This window comes from Salvia splendens, chromosome 17 (genome assembly GCF_004379255.2).
Source record: "Salvia splendens isolate huo1 chromosome 17, SspV2, whole genome shotgun sequence".
Lineage (NCBI taxonomy): Eukaryota > Viridiplantae > Streptophyta > Magnoliopsida > Lamiales > Lamiaceae > Salvia > Salvia splendens.
In genome coordinates, this window is record NC_056048.1 from 11,933,212 (window position 1) to 11,954,620 (window position 21,409).

A 21,409-nucleotide genomic window follows, 5' to 3' on the forward strand; every position below is an offset into this window, starting at 1 on the left:
GGGCTCGGGCTCGCGGCATGGCGGGCGGCGGCGCGCGTGTAGGTTCTATAGCTCATCTTAGTCCACTATAATTATTACATGGAATTATTCTTCTTATTAAATACTTGATTAATAAGGTTATAACTTCCAATGTGGGATAATTAACTCTTTTAATTAATCCCATGGCTTCTTTCATAACTCATTTAAGTAGTTTGCAATTTTGCACAACTTTAATCCATTATTTCTCACTCACCGGGATCAGATTTGAGAAAATAAATATATCACGGTCATCTACTCCGAACGTAGATCGACGATGTATCATTTAATTTCACAAAATTAAATATCTCATTGAAATTATAATTGATCAAAATCTTTTGACCGGGCATAGATTCCAACACTTACACGTCTCAATAAGACTCTATAATAAGGGTGTGAAAATAGAATGGTGTTAATTAAAACATGATTTGTCAGTAATTATCAACACACGTAGTCTGTTGGTAATAGTAAAAATTAAAATATTAAATTAACTCAAAAATCAAAAACATTGACACACGTACTTGTCTGTTGGTGATTTCACATTCGTTGTTAAACTCCACCTTTTGTAGTGCTTATGGAATTCTCTCATTATACTGCATTTAAACTATTATAGCATCAAATCAACATCAACTTCTGAAAATTATGTTTTTATTCTTATTTCTAAGCGAAGTGAAATACATAAACCAACCACACTCACTCCAAATTTACAAAAGAACATAATTTCAAACTACGAAAGATGTTAAAAATAAGATTGTTTAGCTTCATATCAATTATTTCAATCTTTTAGATTCTAAATAATGGAGTAATTTTTTAAAATTCAAAATGAAAGATAATCTATCTTTCACACCTCCTAATTTAATGGCAACCTAATCCTAAATCTTGAATCGAACATATAGTCGACAATGTACACACACACACGCACATGTACATTTATTTATGTTGTTTGGTGCTGTAGTCGTGCTTAGAGTAAATGATGAGGGAACACAAACTAAGTAATTGAAAGCATGTAATTTAAATGCATGAACCAAATTGTTGCACATCTCATCATTGTTCTACATCCAATGTTCCAACCATTTCTCTTTTCTAAATTAAAATTTTGTTTTAGATATGTAGCTAATTAATTCAGAAAACATCAAACCTGATTCTATACGATGTTTCTTTCTGTCTTATCTATTATTCACACTTCCGGCACGGTGTATTTACTACTCACTCCGTCCTACCATAAGCGAGACGCTTTATTTTTACACTCGTTTTAAAAAAATAAGGGGTATAAAATAGTTAAAGTGGAGACACTATAAAGAACTTATCTTTTAGAGACACAAAAATTAAGACGCAATTACTAGCGTTTTGAAATTTTTAAAAATAACTATAATTTAGGACGCAAAAGAAAGCGTTTGAGGGAAAATGATCTTAATCCTTTACTTTTTAGGACGATTCTATTCGTGTTCCCTAACTTTAGTTGAGACACTAATAATAATGACACTTTATGAAGCGTTGGTGGTGTAATTAGACAAACAAACTAGCATCCTTAATAGCAAGTAAAAATGTACTTATCTGGTGTTTTTTGTTATAGTGAGATAATGTAAAGTATGAGAGAGAATATTGTAGAGAAGAGTATTATCTACATTATCCTATCTCTTACTACTTTACATTCTCTCCATTTTAACAATTTTTATACTCCCTTCGTCCCACTAAAGATGACCCACTTTCCCTTTTGGTTTGTCTCAACCAAGATGACCCATTACTAAAAATGGAAACTCCTTTATCTGTACTTTATTCCCCCTCTCTTACTTTACTCTCTATACTTAACACACAAAATAAAACTGCATAAAAACACATACGGCCAAGGAAGGGGTCATCTTCCGACGGAGGGAATATCATTTTTCTAATACGAGTGCAAAAATGTAGCTGCTCACTTATGGTGGGACGGATGGAGTACTATTTATGTCCACTAAAATATGTGTTAAATGACATAAATGGTAAAGTAAGAGACAGAATGAGAAAAGTCGTTGAAGTACTCTTAATAGATTGTGGGGTCCACATTATTAGTGACAGTATTTAATTAAATTAAACTTTCCATATTTAGTAATTGATCCTATTTTGGTGGACGACCCGAGATAGTAAAATTAGTCTATTTTTTTGGATAGAAATAGTATTTAATACTTATGCATTGATAAAATGAAATATGAGATACTTATACATTGATAAAACGAAATATGAGATGATAATGTATAACATTAAAGTATAGCATAAATTTCGAACCTATTTTACATAAAAAAAACCTTTCGATTGAGACAAGAGTATCCATTGCAAATATTCGAACTAGTATTGAATTTTGGAAGTAAATAAAAGTAGTCACCCATAACGACAAAACTCGCCAGCATTGATAGCACCAAAGGGAAGGAATCCTTTAATTTATTTTTTTGCCCTAGTTTAAAAAAATAAAACACCTCTAAAAGTATACTTTTTGTTGCATAATGAGGATTTTGTCAAACCAAAGAATAATCTATTTACCCCCAATCTCAATCCTTTATCATTACAAAACAAAATGATGTATGCAATATAATACGAGATTGAAACACGACCGGAACCAAGGCCTACATTATTGATAAAATTATATGTGCACAAATGATTGTGCAATTTATAATATTGTCACACATCCCATGCTTTTTTAGGCCTTCGCCGTTTTTATGCTTCTTTTAATTCAATCATGTACCTTAACACCTCCCCTTTAGACATCACTATTCATTATTTATGTCATGAAACCCTCCATGATCTGTCAGAAAGAATCTTGTTTCTAATATAAACTCCCTTTGAGTAAACCTCTCATCATCTTCAATCTTTTGTTCCATATAAAGGTCTCTTTTCCCACTTCATTTTGTGTACTTTTGTAATTTTACTTAGAGATTTTCGGTGGCCCGAAAAATGGGAAGACAACCTTGTTGTGACAAGATTGGTCTCAAGAGAGGTCCGTGGACGATCGAGGAAGACCACAAGCTCATGACTTTCATTCTCAATAACGGCATTCAATGTTGGAGAACAATGCCAAAGTTTGCAGGTTTGTTCGTTTTGATTGCATTATTACATTATCTCTGTCCATAAGAAATAGACAAAGTTGTAACAGATTTTAATGCTCAGTTGAAAGAGAATGAAAAGGTAGTTGAAGTAGTGTTTGTGGATTATGAGGTCATCATTTAGAATGATGTGTAGGGCTAGTGTTTGTTTAGAGCTTTTCATATCATTTGTTGGACGACTCAAAATGGTAAAATTATTCTATTTTATGGACGGTGGTAGTATAGTGTTATGATCCCTATGTAGTATATGCAAAATTAAACAGGACAGATGAATAATATTTTGAAAAATCAAATCAAATCTAAAAAATTGTCACTTTTTTACATAATTGTGTGAAATCCATGTAGGTTTATTGAGATGTGGGAAGAGCTGCAGATTGAGGTGGATCAATTATTTGAGACCTGACTTAAAAAGAGGGGCATTTTCGGAAATTGAAGAGGATCAGATTATAGAGCTACATACTCGTCTTGGCAACAGGTCTTAGTTCTATTATTCAAGAATAAAATGATTTTATTCTTTCCTTTTTCAATCAACAAATTTTTGATACAATAATTTTACATATTTGGTCTCATCATACGAGTCTTATTAGTAGTAGCCTAGTAGGCCCACTAAATTTGTATAACTTTTTAATGCATAAAAAATTTAATTTTTTTAAATACGAGCTAATTATAAATATAATTAATGTTAGTATTTTTGTATGTTTAGGTGGTCCAAAATCGCCTCACATTTTCCGGGGCGAACGGACAACGAGATCAAAAATCACTGGAACACCAAGATCAAGAAGAAGCTCAGGCTTCTAGAAAATAATCCCATAACACAACAACCGCTCGATAAAAAACAAGATAAAAAAGAGTTGGAAATGTACCCCAACTCACAAAACGAGCATGAAAAGGTTAATGGGAAGTTCCAAGTGTTGGAAGGATCAAAAGGAGATCATAGAAATGAAGTAGTGGAGAAAGCAATGAGTTCCCAAAGTGAAATTAGTAGTGTTCATTTGATCAACAGCTATGAGATTATGAGTAGAAATATGGAGATGGAGATGCTTATGACAAGCCTAGAAAATGCATCTCAAACTTGTTCTTCATTTTCATTTCAAGGTTCATTTAGACCCATCGGCAGTAGTAGCGTGGAACAATGGGTTCAGAGTATGATGTGTTGGGATGGGATCAATTACATTGATTAACAACTCTTTTTTCTCTTCCTAGCAACGTCTTAAATCTCACGGTGTAGCTTGTTGAGTATGATTTGTTTTAGTAATGGATATTGGTCTTATTTTCACCCTGAAAAATATGAACCATTTTGTTTTTAGTCCACTTTGATAAGTATAACTGTCTTATTTGGAAATTCAACTACACTACTATTAATATGGACATCACTCTCCACTAGCATTACTTTCAGTATACTTTCTCTTCGTCACTTTTACTTTATTAATTGTGCATTAAAACTCATGCAGAACCAAAAGTTTACAGGAGTAGTATTTTTTAGGGATGTAGGGAGTATAAAGTTTAGATAATTTTGGTATTTGATACTCCCTCTGTCCCGCTTAAGATGACACGTTTTCCTTTTTAGTTTGTCCCAACTAAGATGACACATTTCATTTTTTGGAAACTTTTTCTCTCCAATTAATACACCCAACCACTTTTTCCCACTCCTATTAAAATATTTATCTTTCTTTCTCTCTCTATTTTAATACTTACACTCACCTTTTCTCTATCCAATTAAACACTTTAACCATAACTCCTAAAATCTCGTGCCGGCCAAAAAATGTGTCATCTTGGCCGGGACGGAGGGAGTATAAACTTTGAAAGTGGTTTTATAAATCACAAATTTAAGATTTGTGTCAATGTTTTATGGTGGGTGATTGTTCAAACCTGGCATATTTATGAGTCATATTTTATTCTATTAGACATATATTATTCTATTCATAAAAAAGGCATGTATCATTCAACAGTTGAATTCAAAAATTAGGAAGTCAAAACGACATCCTTGCATAATTTCAGATCAAGTTGGACAAAGTCCAGCGATGGAGGGCTCATAATCAAGTATTAATAGTAGTTTAGTTGATCAACTAGTTTTATTAGTAATTTTTCTTTTTCATAAACAAATATGGTGTTTTCTTTGTCCATTTTTTTAAGAATACGGCCGCCAGTGTCTTCACGAATGAAAAAAAAATTAACAAACAAAGAAAAGATGGAATGATTGGAGAGGTTTAATTATTAGTTCAATATCTAAAGCACCTAAATTAATTTATAATTTGTTTACGTCAAAAGCAACAATTTAAAACTATCTCTTTTTTATATTCACGCGTAAAAGGTTACATGTTAGTCCCTCCGTCTAAAAATAAAAAATATATATATTTTACTATTTTAGGTCGTCCAACAAAATTAAATTACTTTTTAAATATGAAAATTTTTAAATATTTAAATACTATTAATAATGTGAACCTACAATCCACTAACTATTTATCACTTATTTTTTCACTCTCTCTTACTTTATCAATTTCAGATAAGAATCTGTGTCATACACAATTATGTCTATTTTTCATAGACGGGGAGTATAAAATTTGATGATAGATGGCGTTTCATTTTCTTAACTTGTTTTAAGAAAATAATACTCTCTTCGTTCTAACTAAGTTGAGTCGTATTTCATTTCGTGATATCCTAACTAAGTTGTGTCTTTTCCTTTTTTAACTAAAAAATAAAAAATCGAATCACTCTTACTTTATTTCATCACTTATTTTACTCTCTCTTTATTTCTCCTACTTTAATCCTCTCCTACTTTGCAACACAATTTCTTAATCTTCGTGCCCAAAAGTTTTAACACAACTTAGTTGGGACAAAGACAGTAATAAATAGCTAAAGTGAAAAAAGAAGTAAATTAAGAGAGAATATTATAGAGAAGACTCTTCTATGCACTATTCTCACTCTTAATTTACCTTTTTTCCACTTTAACCATTTATTACACCCTCCGTCCCTCACTAAGTGGGGCATTACTTTTCTGCACAAGTTTTAAGAAAATAGAGTTTTGTTAGTTAAGTAGAGAGAATAAAGTAACATATAGATGAAAAAGTAGAGAAGAAAAAGTAAGAGAGAGTACAAAAAATGGAAATGACTCACTTAGCTTGGAGCATCCCAAAGAGGAATATAGATCACTTAACAAGGGACAAAGGAAATATTATTTTTCTAAAACGAGTGCAGATTTATTAAGGCAGAACGGAGGGAATACATAAGTTATCACAATGAACTCTTTTACTATTTCAGTAGGGACTGAGAAACTAAAGAACATAAAATAACATCTAATCTATAATGAAATAACCAACTGCTTAGATCCATTCAAGTTTTTAAAACATGAACTCCTTTAAGAAAGATATAAGCAAAATACGAAAAAAATACTCCATCCGTTTCCTCATAGTAGAGTCATTTTTTCAGTTCGGGAAGTTCCCTCATAGTTGAGTCATTTCCATACATAATAACTTATTTTCTCTTTCTTACTTTACTCTCTCTTACTTTATTCTCTCTACTTTATTCACTTTTTACTTTATTCTCTCTATCTTTTTCTCTTTCTTTCTTTTTTATCTATTTATTTATCATACTCAATATTCATTTCTTAAACTCCGTACCGAAAGTTTCGTCCCAACTATGAGGGAACGGAGGGAGTAAGTTGCAAAGTTACCTTCTCTATGCGTACAAAATCTATAACAACGTCGAAAAGTTGGATTAAATTACGCATTTTCTCCATGGAGTGGCAATTTAGAAATATCAAAACGGTCCTAGAATCATAATACTCCATCAAGACTATCACTCTCTACTAACTCATATCTCAATTTTGTTATAATTATCATAGAAAAATTAAGAGTATAAAACTAATTTTAAAAAAGAAATTAATATGATACTGGTTTTGGAAAATATAACAATTTGGTTGTGAAGAATGACGAGTTCAAAAAGAAATTCATTTTCTAGTTTCCATTTTCAGACCAAAGGAATTTATTTGACAAAGTAATAAAAACATCATATATTTTTTTTATCTAATAACTGAAAATAGTTAATAACTTATTACTTTAGAATACAAATTTATGTTATTCATAAATATAATACCTTCGTAAATATTCCGTCCTATAAAAATAAAAAGTTATATGATAAGGCTCATTTCATGCATCGGTTTTGGGGGTAAAACATATACTACTTGATCGGTTTATCGCGCAAACAAGTGTTAAAATGTGCAGAAATGCTACTTGTCCAAGGCAGCAAGGCCGAACTGATCAAGCACGTACAAAAGGCGAAAAAGGCCAAAAATCGGGGGAGTTGATCAAGAGGCGAGGTCAAGCAGTTAAAGTGGGGACCGCTGGTTTCTAGAAGGAAAACGTGAGGAAATGAGCTGGATGTGGCGCACCATTCTGTTACCCAGGACGACGTTCTAGAAGGGGACACGTGCCAGCTTGTGAAGACGCCAGGACGAACCGATCAGAAATTTGTTATCCAAAAGCGTCGTTATTCTAGAAGAAAGAGCACGTAGCAATCAATGAGTCGCTCATCCTCTGCATGAGTGAATATTCCCTGTCAAGATCGTTATCCAGCTGGAGGCCGAATCGAGCTTATAAATAGAGGCTGCGCCACCACAAGAAAGTATCCGAGACTTTACTTTCCGCCTAGTTTAGCTTAGTTTAGCTTAGTTCAGCTCGCTAGCTTAGTTTAGCTTAGTTCTGCTCTCTTAGCTTAGTTTAGTTCAGATCTCTAGTTTAGCTTAGATAGCGTAGTTAAAAGGGCGACCGAAGGGAGCGCTGCAGAATAACCATTTCTGTCGGCGTAACTTAAGTTTCCCGCTGAGATTCTTCTCAGTTTACTGCTTTCTTTATTTTCGAAGTGTTAGCTTAGTTTATTTTCACGCTGTAATCGTATCTTAGTTTAATCGAAGTTATTCTCTCTTTTAAATCGCACATTTACTTTTCTTTTATTACCTGCAATTTACTTGACCCAGTGTTTAAATTTCCGTTGATCAAGCTAGCTAGTTTGAATTCTGCCTAGATAAAAACCGTAGTTAAAACTCCCAAGTTAAAGCGTGGCAGCAGCTAACCCCCCTGTTCACTACTCATACACTCGACACACCAACTTCTCTGTGGGATCGACCCCGAACTTGCCGCTTTACTGTTAAAGTAGTGTGAAATCGGGAGTTATAAATATTATCTTTGGCGCGTTTCGGTTTGAGGATTGATTCGATTAAGTGGCAACGACAATTTGCTAACTGGTCCAACCGATTCAGTTATCCTCCATATAACTTGATCCAATCTTAATCTGCGCGTTTCCGAGCCCGCCATTATAATGTTGGTAGCTTTTTCTGTTTAATGAGCATCCCCAATGGGTGCCTTGCGGAAGAGCACAACTGTAGCGTCGGCACGACAGCGCGCCTGCTCATTGTTGCGCTCGTACCTTCTTTACGGACGCACTCTTAGCTAAGAGCTCCGCCCCCGGGTAAGCTGGATGCACATGGGCCACGTGGCGCGCTATGTGTGGGTGGTGACGCCAAATTGCCCTCCGCGCGATTGGACGTCATTTTAATATGATAAATGTTTTTTTAATCAGAAAAAATCATTAAAAAAATTCCCACCTCCCAAAAAATAGAGCCATTTTATGATCTTTTTTTTAAATTGAATTTTTTGTATATTTTTTTATCCTCAATTCATCCAAATCATCTATAAATATCCTCATTCATCACCCATTTTTTACATCAAACTATCCCTCGCTCATACTTCTCTCATATTTCTTCGTACAATTCACCAAATGGAACAAAAAGATCGAGACCGATTGATTGCGGAAGCGGAGCAAGAAGAACAAGTATACTATCAACAATATTAAGCTGCTTATGTCGTCGCCCTGACTGCCGCCAACCCACCTTCTCCGCAACCGAAAAAACTGGTCTCTACTTCGCTTGTGATGGAGAGGGAGCCAACGAAAGGCTCGTGAATGACTATTTTTGTGACAATCCATGGTTCCTGAAGGATTACTTCCGACGCCGTTTCCGCATGTCAAAACGCTTGTTTATGCGTATTGTAAACACATTGTTCGCCCGTGATCCATACTTCTAATCACGACGGGCCCAACTGATCGGGTAAGTCTCTCGCCATTGCAGAAGTGTACTTGCGCCATCAGACAGCTTGCGACCGAGCAATCGTCGGATATTTTCGATGAGTATTTGCATGTGGGGGAGTCCATTGGAATCGACTGAGTCAAAAAATTTTGCATCGACATCCATGCTGCTTTTGGTGATGAATTCCTTCGGGCACCCAACACCTAAGATTGTCGGAAGTTGCTTCGTCTTCACGAAGCATGCCACAAATTTCCTGGAATGCTTGGCATCATAGATTGCATACATTGGAAGCGGAACAATTTCCCGGTATGTTGGAAGGGAGCACATGTAAGCGGACACAAAGGCGGCGGACCGCCAGTCATCCTAGAAGCGGTCCCCGACTTCCGCCTGTGGATTTGGCATGCATATTTTGGAGCAGCCAGATCCAACAAAGACTTGAACGTGCTCTACTCTTCCCCCCTCTTTAAAGATGGTGTAGCACCGGCGATGGACTTCACGGCAACGGCCGTCAATACCACACAGGGTACTATCTCGCCGATGGTATCTACCTAAGGTGGCCGACGTTTGTGAAGCTATTCAACATGCCACAAGATCCAAAACGGATTCATTTTGCGCAGCGTCAAGAGACAACTCAGAAAGACGTCGAAAGAGCGTTTGGGGTTCTTCAAGCCCGATTCACATTGTGAAGGCCTCTGCTCGGATGTAGTACAAAAACAACCTTGACGACTTCATTTACACGTGTATTATCTTGCACAATATGATAAAAGATGACGAAGGACCGGCTACGGCAAACTTTTTTGACGAAAGTGCTACCGGAAGCTCAACCGCAACCTCTCCCCAATGCCAAGGTGAGCATATAACGCGCGAGGGGATAGACAAAAAAATAACAATGCGCGACACCAACGCCCACATTCAACTACAACAAGAACTAGTCGAATACCTTTGTGCAAAATTCGGTCACGAGTAATGGGTTTTTTTAATTTTAGAATTTCAATGATGAAATTTTCAATTTTTAGGATGTTAATTATATACTTTTTTTATTTTTTAGGAATTTGTAATAGTATTTCAGATTTTTTAATGCATTTTAATATTAGGCCATCCACAATAGGAATAGCCCAGCCATAGCCCAGCCACTGCCACATCAGCAGCACTAAAAATCCTCTTGCCACATCATCAAAACAAGCAAATAGCCCAGCCATAGCCTAGCCACTAATATCCACATCACTATTAACAAATATATACAAAATGAAATAATTAACAATCACACAATATGCGAAATTTAATTTACGAGACATATACGGGAAAAGTTTAATAATACTATTAAAATTTAAAAAAGTACAATAATTTAAAAAATACATTAATTAAAAAAAATACAATAATAAAAAAAAGTACATAAATTTTTAAAAAAATACAATAATAAAAAGGAGTGACAATTCACTCCTCGTTACTTCCGGAACTAGGCTCGTTGTTGAGATCCATTTACCGTTGTTGATCTTGAACAGAAATTAAGATAGAGAGAATACTCATTAAAACAAGTGGTGTGAATGAAAATGACGAACAAAGCGCGTATATATAGTGTTTCGAAAAAAAAATTTATTTTTTCGCGCTAGGCGGTGCGCTGGGCGATCCGGGCGCTGCAATAGCGCCGAACGGACCGCCCAGCGCACCACCCAGCGCCACGCGACCGCCCAGCGCTGCGCGGTTTCTCTCTCCAATCGCCCGCTGGGCGGCTGCAATAGATCGCCCAGCGAACCGCCCAGCGCCGGCGCTCGGCTGGGCGGTCGCTGGGCGCCTATTGTGGATGGCCTTATGAAACTGTTTTTCAGTAATTGAAGTATTTAAATTGAATAATAAAATATAGAGATTCATGAATAATGAAAAATCATGCCTTAGCTAAGAGCACGATTGGGGGTGTTGTTCCTAAGCTAAGAGAACGAAATACAAAATGAATAAAAGTGGGACCGAACCTACAAACGTGCTCTTAGCTAAGAACACAGTTGGAAATGCTCTAATTTAAATACTCAATAATTTTTTCTTCTATCTCTCTCCTAATAAAATTCATGTTACTCTAATGTGCAGTAATATTTTTGTTGGACGGATGAATATATAATAACTTAATATTAAGGAAACAAATCTTAAATTTAAATTGATAATAAATCCTATGAAGAGATATCGTTTTACTATTATGTAATGCATTTAGAGCATCCGCAGCGCTGGCTCGTTGCCAACTCGATCTCGTCTCGATGAGACGAGCCAACATCGAGCCAGCGTTGCAAATATCCGTCGCGTCGCGTAGCCTGGTGCCAAGAGGAGACTCGAGAACCAGCTTGCCACGCGCGTTGGCCACATGGCAAGCTCCCGTGCGGCCATGACGCCCACTCACCGGCCTGCGAGTGGGCGTCGTTTATTTTTTAAAAATATTTCGAAAAAAATTGAAAAAAAAAATTCCCCCCAAAAATACTAGCCGTTTATAGCCGTTTTTCTAATATTTTAATTTTTTAAAGCCCCCAATCACTTCTATAAATATCAAATCATTCCCACAAATTATCCACCATAAAAAAACTCTCTATTCTCACTCAAACACTCTACATTCTTCATCTCTAAACATTATTCTTTTCCCAAATTTAATCCATTCATGGATCCATTTGAGCAAATGCGTCGAATGATGGAAGAATCTCTAGAAGCAGATCGACATAGGGAGGAGGATGAAGCCGCGGCGCGTCAAAAGCAACCCCGGAAATACATCCATCGTGACCGGGAGGAAGCCGCCGCAAGGTTGGTACGAGATTACTTTATGAATTATTGGTATTAATTTAATATTTCAATGAAATATTAATTGAATTTGTTGGAAATAAAAATAAAAAATGAAATTGAATGAATAGTTAAGAGATGGAGGGTTGCAGGTGTAGTCCTTAGTTAAGAGATGGGGGTAAAAAGTGCTGTATGACCCATAAATAGTTAAGGGATGAGACGGTATTGAGACAGAGATGTGGTGGCCTTATAACCGAGCTAGGTCCATACAACATAAAGTTTTTACCTTTTAGAGTGAATTGCAAATATGTACTATGTTGAGAAAATTCTTTTTTTGTTCTAGGGAACTTTAATCATTCTAAAAAAGGGGTAATTTTTTTTTATTTCCACAAAGGGAGTGACGCATGTCCGTGATGCATCTCTGTTATTGAAACGCATTTCTGTGATGCGTCTTTATAAGACGCATGTGACTTATGCGTCGCTTAAAAATACACATTTTTTTGAAAGACGCATGTAGCTCATGCGTTTTTATGAGAGATGCATGTAGCTCATGCGTCTCTTAACGAAATAAATCACCAACAGAACAGAACGCGCGAGAGAGAGACGCATGAGCTACATGCGTCTCTCATAAAAACGCATGAGCTACATGCGTCTCTAAAAAAAACGTGTTTTTTTAAGTGACGCATAAGTCACACGTGTTTTATAGAGACGCATCACAGACATGCGTCACTCCCTTTGTGGGAATAAAAAAAACTAACCCTTTTATGGAATGATTAGAGTTCCCTAGAAAAAAACATTTATCGTAATATGTTTTAGGATTTTATATCTTTTAACTAGTTCCTTGAATTCATAAGAATGTCATGTAATCACAACTCATATCCTTTTTATTCATTGTGCCTCTGAAGATATAATTGACCTACATTCATTGATGTATATTTTGAATTTAAATCTAACATTACTTTATTGTTTACATATACTATTTTTTTATTAAAAATATAATATTATATATAATAATATTATTATTATTATTAATAATAGTAATAATAACCAAAAACACACCTTATAATTTTTTTTAAATTATTACTCCCTCTGTCCCACAGTAAGAGTAACATTTTGCCATTTCGGTACGTTCCACAATAAGAGTCGCATTTCATTTTTACCATAAATGGTAACTGGGTCCCACATTCCACTAACTCACTTCACTCACATTCTATTATAAAACCAATATAAAAAGGTGGGTCTCTTATTCCACTAATTTTTCTAACCCACTATTCTTTATACTCCCGCCGTCCGCGAATAGGAGTCCCGTTTTTTTCATTTTAGTCAGTCCGCGAATAGGAGTCGTGGTTCACTTTTACCATAAATGTTAATAGGGTTCAACATTCCACAAACTCATTCCACTCACATTTTATTTAAGACTAATATATATAAGTGAGAATCATATTCCACTAACTTTTTTTCCATCCATTTTTCTTAAAATTTCTTAAAACTCGTGCCGACAACAAATGTGACTCCTAATAGCGGACGACAGAGGGAGTATTTTTTAAAACTTCTGCTCACACCAAATGTGACTCCTATTGTGGGACAGAGGGAGTACTATATATTTATATATTTTCAGATAATACCATGGACATATTTTTATATAACATAAATTTTTTTAAAAAAACTATTACTATTTAAATTTTACCAAAATGCATACTCCGAGGGTCCACTAAATGTTGTTCACATTTTCCATTTCGGTCCGTCCACAAAATATTATTCACTTTGTTTTTTTTCCGTTTTAGTATATAGACCTTACATTACACGCACATTCTATTATAGAACTAATATATAAAGTGAGATCCACATTCCACTAACTTTTTAACTCTTTTTTCACATTTTTAAAAATCTGCACTGATTCAATATGGACAAAATTTGGTGGACGAGGGAGTATATTATTATTATAAAAAAATTGACATATTTATTTAGTAATTGACTATAACCTTAACAGGAAACTGCATTATATGATGGTATTAATATATTTATTTGTATTTTCAAATAATAATGACAAAAACCTATAAGCTCGTATTAATTTAATGTATCATCTATCATAATCTAAAGTGGCAGTTTGATGAAAAGACCTTAATGCCCTTTTTTGAGGAAAAATGAGATATATAAATGAGTGGTATCTGACTGTATTGTCCATGTGAAAAATAATTATACAAAAATTGGTCCAATCAAATGCAAACTTGTTGAAGAAGATTTAGAACGTTTTTAAATAGATGCACTAGAATCTGCATTTTTTTAGACTGATATTATGATTTTGTGATTGCAGGCTTGTAGTATAGCAGGTGTGGTTCTGCTTGGATTCCTGCGACGGCTTCGGGTAAGGCGACGAGAGAATGCCGGCGACAGTCCTGCCACCGCGAAGAGAAAACATCCAATTAGAGTCTCTAACTTAGGACACATAACGTCCGATTTAATCAATTTTGATACAATAAGGAGTGAATCTAACAAATTAATCTCATAAGTACTAGCTTTTTTTCACAAGTAAAAATGTTAAAAGCTTAGATGGATCAAAGTACAGCCATTTAATTTCAATTTAATTGTATGAGATTTGAAAGCACTTGCTAAAACAATCATTACGAACTTAGGTATGCACTATTTGATGTTTGCATGAATATTCGAGAGTAGTAGATAATAAAATACAAACGAGCTAAAATGCCAGAAGCAAATGACAATTATTGATCCATCTTCTATTGGCTGATCTCATGTATAAGCTTCTGAAGGGCGTCGCTCGAAAGAGGAATATATCTGAGTTTCTTCTCGCTCTGAATCACGCAAAGCAGGCCCGTCAATGTTGTTTACTACAACACAAACAAAAGATTCACCATCGTCCATCGAGAAATGAAATAAGGTCATCTATGTAATGCAGAGTTCACGTCATTATGCTCAATAGTCTCTGCGATCTCTTGAATCTCCATGAATGTATCAGTAAGCTGTATAAAACATGTTAATTATGGAGCCTAAAATATCTCCTACCATGTTTAGGATTTGTTTCCTTGAAGTATATTTCCTTGTGATAGATTTATTCCTTAAAAGATATTTCCTTATGGAATATGTTTCCTAGTTTGACTAGAATTAGGGCTCTCTAATTACTTATAAATAGAGGTGCTCCCTCATTATTAAATCATCCTAAAATTATATAGTGAAATCCCTGGCTTGGCATCGCCCCCAGACGTAGATACACATTGTATCGAACTGGGTAAACAACTTCTTGTGTTCATTCTCTTTCATATTCGTGATTGCCTGTGTTTATTTCCCAACAACTGGTATCAGAGCCTAGGGTTTAAGAGGCAGAAATCACGATGGGGATCGACGAGAAAATTGCTGTAGAGAAGTTCGATGGATCTGATTTCGGATTTTGGAAGATGCAGACTGAGGATTACCTGTACGGTAAAGATCTCTGGAAGCCTTTAAAAACCAAACCCAAAAAGATGGAACATGAGGAGTGGGAGCTGCTGGACAGAAAAGCGATGAGCGCGATTAGGCTATCGTTGTCCAAGGATGTGGCTTATCACACGACTGCAGCAAAGTCGACAAAGGAGATGATAAAGATCTTGGAGGACATGTATCAGAAACCATCAACGGCAAACAAGGTACATCTGATTACACGATTGTTTAATTTTAGAATGCAAGAGGGAAAGCTGGTGCAACAACATCTCAACGAGTTCAACATGATTACTTCGCAACTGAACTCGGTTAATATAAAATTCGATGATGAAATTCGTGCCCTGATTTTGCTATCGTCTCTGCCTGAGAGTTGGGCTGGCACAGTGACAGCAGTTACTGCTGCAGAGACAAAACTAACATTTGACAGAGTAAGAGATCTGATGATTGGTGAGGAAGTTCGCCGGAGAGAATCAAGATCTTCTACTTCGGGATCAGCACTGAATACAGAACAGAGAGGCAGATCAAAGGGAAAGCAAAATCGTGGAAGATCAAATTCCAGAGGAAGGAGTCAATCCAAGAAGGATTTGGATAAAGTTAAATGCTGGAATTGTGATGAGTTTGGGCATTTTAGAAATCAATGTGAGGCACCGAAGAAGTATAAGAATAAGGATCAGAAGGACAAGAAGACAGCAAACGCTACCATGTCTGATGACGATGGCGAGGCGTTGTTCTTGAGCGTCAGTAGTCCAATGGAATCGTGGGTATTGGATTCTGGGGCGTCGTTTCACTCCTGCAGCAATGTGGAGATAATGGAAGACTACGTTTCTGGCGATTTTGGGAAGGTACATCTGGCTGATGACGAGCCCTTAGATATCGTGCGAAAGGGAAACGTGAAGGTAGTGACGTCCAATGGATCCGTAATAAAACTGAATGGAGTCAGACACATTCCTGGATTGCAGAGAAGTTTGATTTCGATTGGGCAGCTTGATGCAGAAGGGTACACCGTGACGTTTGGCTGCAACAATTGGAAGATTACCAAGGGAGCTATGATAGTAGCTCGAGGTAAGAAGGAGGGTACGTTGTATACCACAACTAACTCCAAAGATTGCATTGATATTGCAAGTGAGGCAAATAATGCAGATTTGTGGCATTGTCGACTTGGCCACATGAGCGAGAAAGGGATGAAGATAATGTGCTCAAGAGGTTTACTGCCTGGCTTGAAAACTGTTGAAGTTGGCCTGTGCGAGGATTGCGTGTTTGGGAAAGAGAAAAGGGTGAGTTTCTCAAGAGGAGGCAGAAAATTGAAGACACAGAAGTTGGAGATGATCCACACTGATCTATGGGGACCAGCACCTGTGAAGTCCCTAGGAGGCTCTGAATATTATATGACTTTCATCGACGACTCTACTCGAAAGCTATGGGTTTATTTTCTGAAGAGTAAATCCGATGCGTTTGACGCTTTCAGGAAATGGAAAGCCCTTGTTGAAACTGAAACCGGGATGAAGGTGAAGTGTCTAAGATCCGATAATGGAGGAGAATATGAACTTGCAAAGTTCAAGGAATTCTGCGCCGAGAATGGAATCCGCATGGAGAAAACTGTGAAAGGAACTCCACAGCAGAATGGAATCGCAGAGCGCATGAACAGAACGTTGAATGAGCGAGCAAGATGCATGAGGTTGAAAAGTGGATTGCCAAAGAGTTTTTGGGCAGATGCAGTCAACACAGCTGCATTCCTAATTAATAGAGGTCCATCAGTTCCCTTGGAGTTTCGGATACCCGATGAGGTTTGGACAGGAAAAGAGGTAAATCTATCTTTCCTACGCATCTTTGGTTGTGTTGCTTATGCTCATGTTAGTTCCGTTGAGAGAAGTAAGTTGGATGCTAAATCTATTAAGTGTACGTTCATTGGTTATGGAGGCGATGAGTTCGGTTATAGACTCTAGGATGAGCAGAACCGTAAGGTTATTCGCAGTAGAGATGTCATCTTCAATGAACAGGTATTGTACAAGGATAGATTGGAGGCGTCAAGTCCCAGCAGTTCTGAGCCACAAGTGGTCGAGCTAGACATCTCAAACTCGAGTGGGAGCAAGGAGAGTCAGAATGCAGAAGAGGTGCTTGAAGAAGAACCAAGCACTCCACCACCGACTATTCCGCTGCCTAAATCGACTAGAGAGCGACGTGCACCTGATAGGTACTCGCCCTCTAATTTCTATTTGTTACTTACTGATGGTGGTGAGCCCGAGTGTTATGCAGAGGCAGGAGAAGGCCCTGATAAACGAAGGTGGAAAATTGCCATGGATGACGAGTTTGCCTCTCTTCTCCTAAATGGCACATGGGAGCTTGTGGAACTTCCTAAAGGGAAAAAGGCATTGCATTGCAAGTGGGTCTATCGAATCAAAGGTAAAGCTGATGGTAGCAAGCGCTACAAGGCTAGGCTGGTTGTCAAGGAATTTCAGCAACGATACGGTATTGATTATACAGATGTGTTCACTCCTGTTGTGAAACTAACTATTATTCGTTTAGTGTTGAGTATGGTAGTTGCAGAAAATCTATTGTTACATCAGATGGATGTAAAGACGGCATTCCTTCATGGTGATTTGGAGGATGAGTTGTACATGACACAGCCTGAAGGATTCATAGTAAAAGGAATGGAAAACCTTGTATGCAAGTTGAAGAAGAGCTTGTATGGTTTAAAGCAAGCTCCAAAGCAGTGGTACAAGAAGTTTGATGGATTCATGATGGAGATTGGCTATAAAAGATGCTACGCTGACCATTGTTGTTACTACAAGAGGTTTGACAAGAGCTATCTTATTCTGTTATTATATGTTGATGATATGTTGATCGCAGGAGGTGATCAAAAGGAGATGGATAAGTTGAAAAGGCAATTGTCTGAACGATTCTCCATGAAAGATCTTGGAGAGGCTAATCAAATTTTGGGCATGAGAATCGAGCGTGACAAGGCGGCAGGAAAATTGTATCTTTCGCAAGCTGCTTACATTGGTAAGGTTTTGGAAAGATTCAACGTGGATAATTCGAAGCCAGTAAGTGTGCCTTTTGGCAGTCACTTTAAGCTGTCGAAGAAGGAGTCGCCGAGTAGTGTGCCTTCTTTTGAAAGATTCAGCTGTGTACGAGGCCTGATATTGCACAAGCAGTGGGAGTAGTGAGCCGGTTCATGGGTGATCCGGGCAAGCAACATTGGGAAGCAGTTAAATGGATCCTTCGATACTTGAGAGGTACTACAGAAAGCGTCTTATGTTTCAATGGCAAGAATGTCAAGCTGGCAGGTTATGTGGATGCAGACTTGGCGTCCAATGATCTTGATGGGAGAAGAAGCACAACCGGGTATGTATTTACTTATGGTGGTACTGCTATTTTATGGACTTCTAAGTTGCAGAAGACTGTTGCTTTGTCTACTACGGAGGCTGAATATGTAGCTGCGACAGAGGCAAGCAAGGAGATGGTGTGGTTGCAGAGTTTCTTAGATGAACTTGGGAAGGAGAACAAGAGTAGCATACTCTACAGTGATAGTCAGAGTGCTATTTTCTTGGCGAAGAATCCAGCGTTTCATTCTAGGACAAAGCATGTGGAGTTGAAATATCATTACATCCGACACCTAGTGGAGATGAAAATCCTGCAACTTGTGAAGATACTTGGAAGTGAGAATCCTGCAGACATGTTTACTAAGGTGGTGACCTTAGAGAAATTGAAGCTATGCATAGCTTCAATTGGCCTTGGAACTTGAAGAGAAGGTTAGGCGATGCTAAGTGGATGAAGGGATGAGATCACGAGGAAATGGTTGTTTAGGAGTTGTTAGTCTCCAAGTGGGAGATTGTTAATTATGGAGCCTAAAATATCTCCTACCATGTTTAGGATTTGTTTCCTTGAAGTATATTTCCTTGTGATAGATTTATTCCTTAAAAGATATTTCCTTATGGAATATGTTTCCTAGTTTGACTAGAATTAGGGCTCTCTAGTTACTTATAAATAGAGGTGCTCCCTCATTGTTAAATCATCCTGAAATTATATAGTGAAATCCCTGGCTTGGCATCGCCCCCAGACGTAGATACACATTGTATCGAACTGGGTAAACAACTTCTTGTGTTCATTCTCTTTCATATTCGTGATTGCCTGTGTTTATTTCCCAACAAAACATGGGTCCAACTCACATATTTTCTAAAACTCAATATTTTTCCCAGTCCTTCTGTAATTTTATAGAAACGTCAGCAAGACTCACGCGGCTTACCTCATTCCATCCTCGTTTTCTTGACTGTAGAATCCCCAAATCACGTGATGAACCTCGCCTAAATGCATCAGAACCAACAGTCGTGCACTTATTACCTTTCAATAAATCCACATCTTCAGAAAAATAAAAAACCTCAATGTATGTTACCTCTCTCTGCGGCATAGCCACTATTTCCTCCAACTCCTCATCCGTCATTGACGGCAACGTCCTCGTCTTCGTCAAATTTCACGGAATGAGGTGGAGATTTGCTCACCAATCCAGGGAGCTCATAGAATATATCCTCGTCGTATACGAGCTTCTCATACACCAATATCGACAATATATCCTCGTCGTATATTGGCTCATCATACACCTGCATCGACAACATATCCTCGTCGTATACGGGCGTATCATGTACCGGCATCGACAATATACTGTTGTTACTATTCTTCAGTGCTTCAGGGAGCTCATAGAATATATCCTTGTCGTATACAGGCGTATTATACACCGGCATCGAAAATATATTGCTATTACTATTCTTCGACGGTTCATCCGCATCATATGATGTGAAGACGTCGCTGAATAATGGATCGTCCATCGAACGACGCTCCGGGGCAATAGACCTCATCGGGTTGGATTTCCCCCGATGCTTCTCCAGTCGCGCCAACCGTCATTGTAGGTCTCGCACCTGTTGTCGCAGATCACCGTTATCGATGTCGCGCTGGAGATCTCGAACTTGTTGTCTCAGATCATCGTTATCGATGTAGCGCAGATCACGCTGTCGTGCAGCCTCTTCGTTTGGGAGATCTCCACGTCCACACCATGACCTCCGCCACGAGTATTGCCACGTCTGCTGCCATGTCTACGTTCAACCATTGATAATCAACCTGGATCGTGATACCAAATGATGCAGAAACGTATGAGAATGATTGAATTGGTAATAAACAACTCAAACTTATTGAGAACTCAAATTAGTATTCAAGGTCTGTCTTTTAAGATCAACAATGAAGTCTTTATATAAGTAAAGGAAAATCCTAAACTTATGGAAAATAAAACTAGAAGGAAAATAACTAAAAGGAAAATAAGTAAAAAGGGAAAATCTAATTTGGTAGAAGGAAAACAATTACTCCTAATATTTTTCCTTCTACTAATTCTATTAACTAGGAAATAAATAAAACCAAAAATATAATTTAGTTAGTCTCCAAGTCTTATATTCTATACCTGAATCAAAAAGTCATTTAACTCTTATATTGGTTATTGAGGTTCAAATAACATTTATTTAAATACAGAGCTTCTTGATGTTTTTTTAAATATCACAAACTATATGATTGTGTTGTTTGAATTTCAAATTGGTTTAAATTTTTTGTTTAAATTGTTACTCCCTTCATTCCAAGATAAGCGAAACATTTTTTTTTTGGCACGAGATTTAAAGAATTGATATTTAAAGAGTTAGAAAGAGTAAAGTATGAGAGAGGAAAAAGTGGAGAAGTAAAGAGAGAGAAATTAGGTAGAGAATAAAGTAAGAAAGATTATTTTTGCTAAAAAAGATAATGACTCACTTATAGTGGGATATCTCAAAAAAGAATATGACTCGCTCATCTTGGGACGGAGGGAGTATATTTACTTTTGTGAAATGGTATTGATTCTCTTTTTAACTAATTAATTGGCAATGTAAATTTAGTATAAGAAAAATTATTTGGGTCGTGAGTGGCCGTTAGAATAACTATATTAATATGCATATATAATTACTGTATCATATATAAATAATATCTGTGTCTTAATTAAAATTTATTAATGTTGTTTTATCATCATATAATATATTAAAAACAACATTTT

General features: G+C 36.8%; 1 protein-coding gene across 1 annotated transcript; it reads left to right on the forward strand.

Annotated features, from left to right (window-relative positions):
* Positions 1 to 2,718: 2,718 nt before the first annotated feature.
* LOC121774066 (myb-related protein 315-like) lies at positions 2,719 to 4,358 on the forward strand. The gene is made up of 3 exons (XM_042170982.1): positions 2,719 to 3,073; positions 3,435 to 3,564; positions 3,793 to 4,358. Exons 1-3 carry the CDS (start codon positions 2,941 to 2,943, stop codon positions 4,268 to 4,270), a joined length of 741 nt encoding a protein of 246 aa, XP_042026916.1. The 5' UTR covers positions 2,719 to 2,940; the 3' UTR covers positions 4,271 to 4,358.
* The last annotated feature ends 17,051 nt before the right edge of the window (positions 4,359 to 21,409 follow it).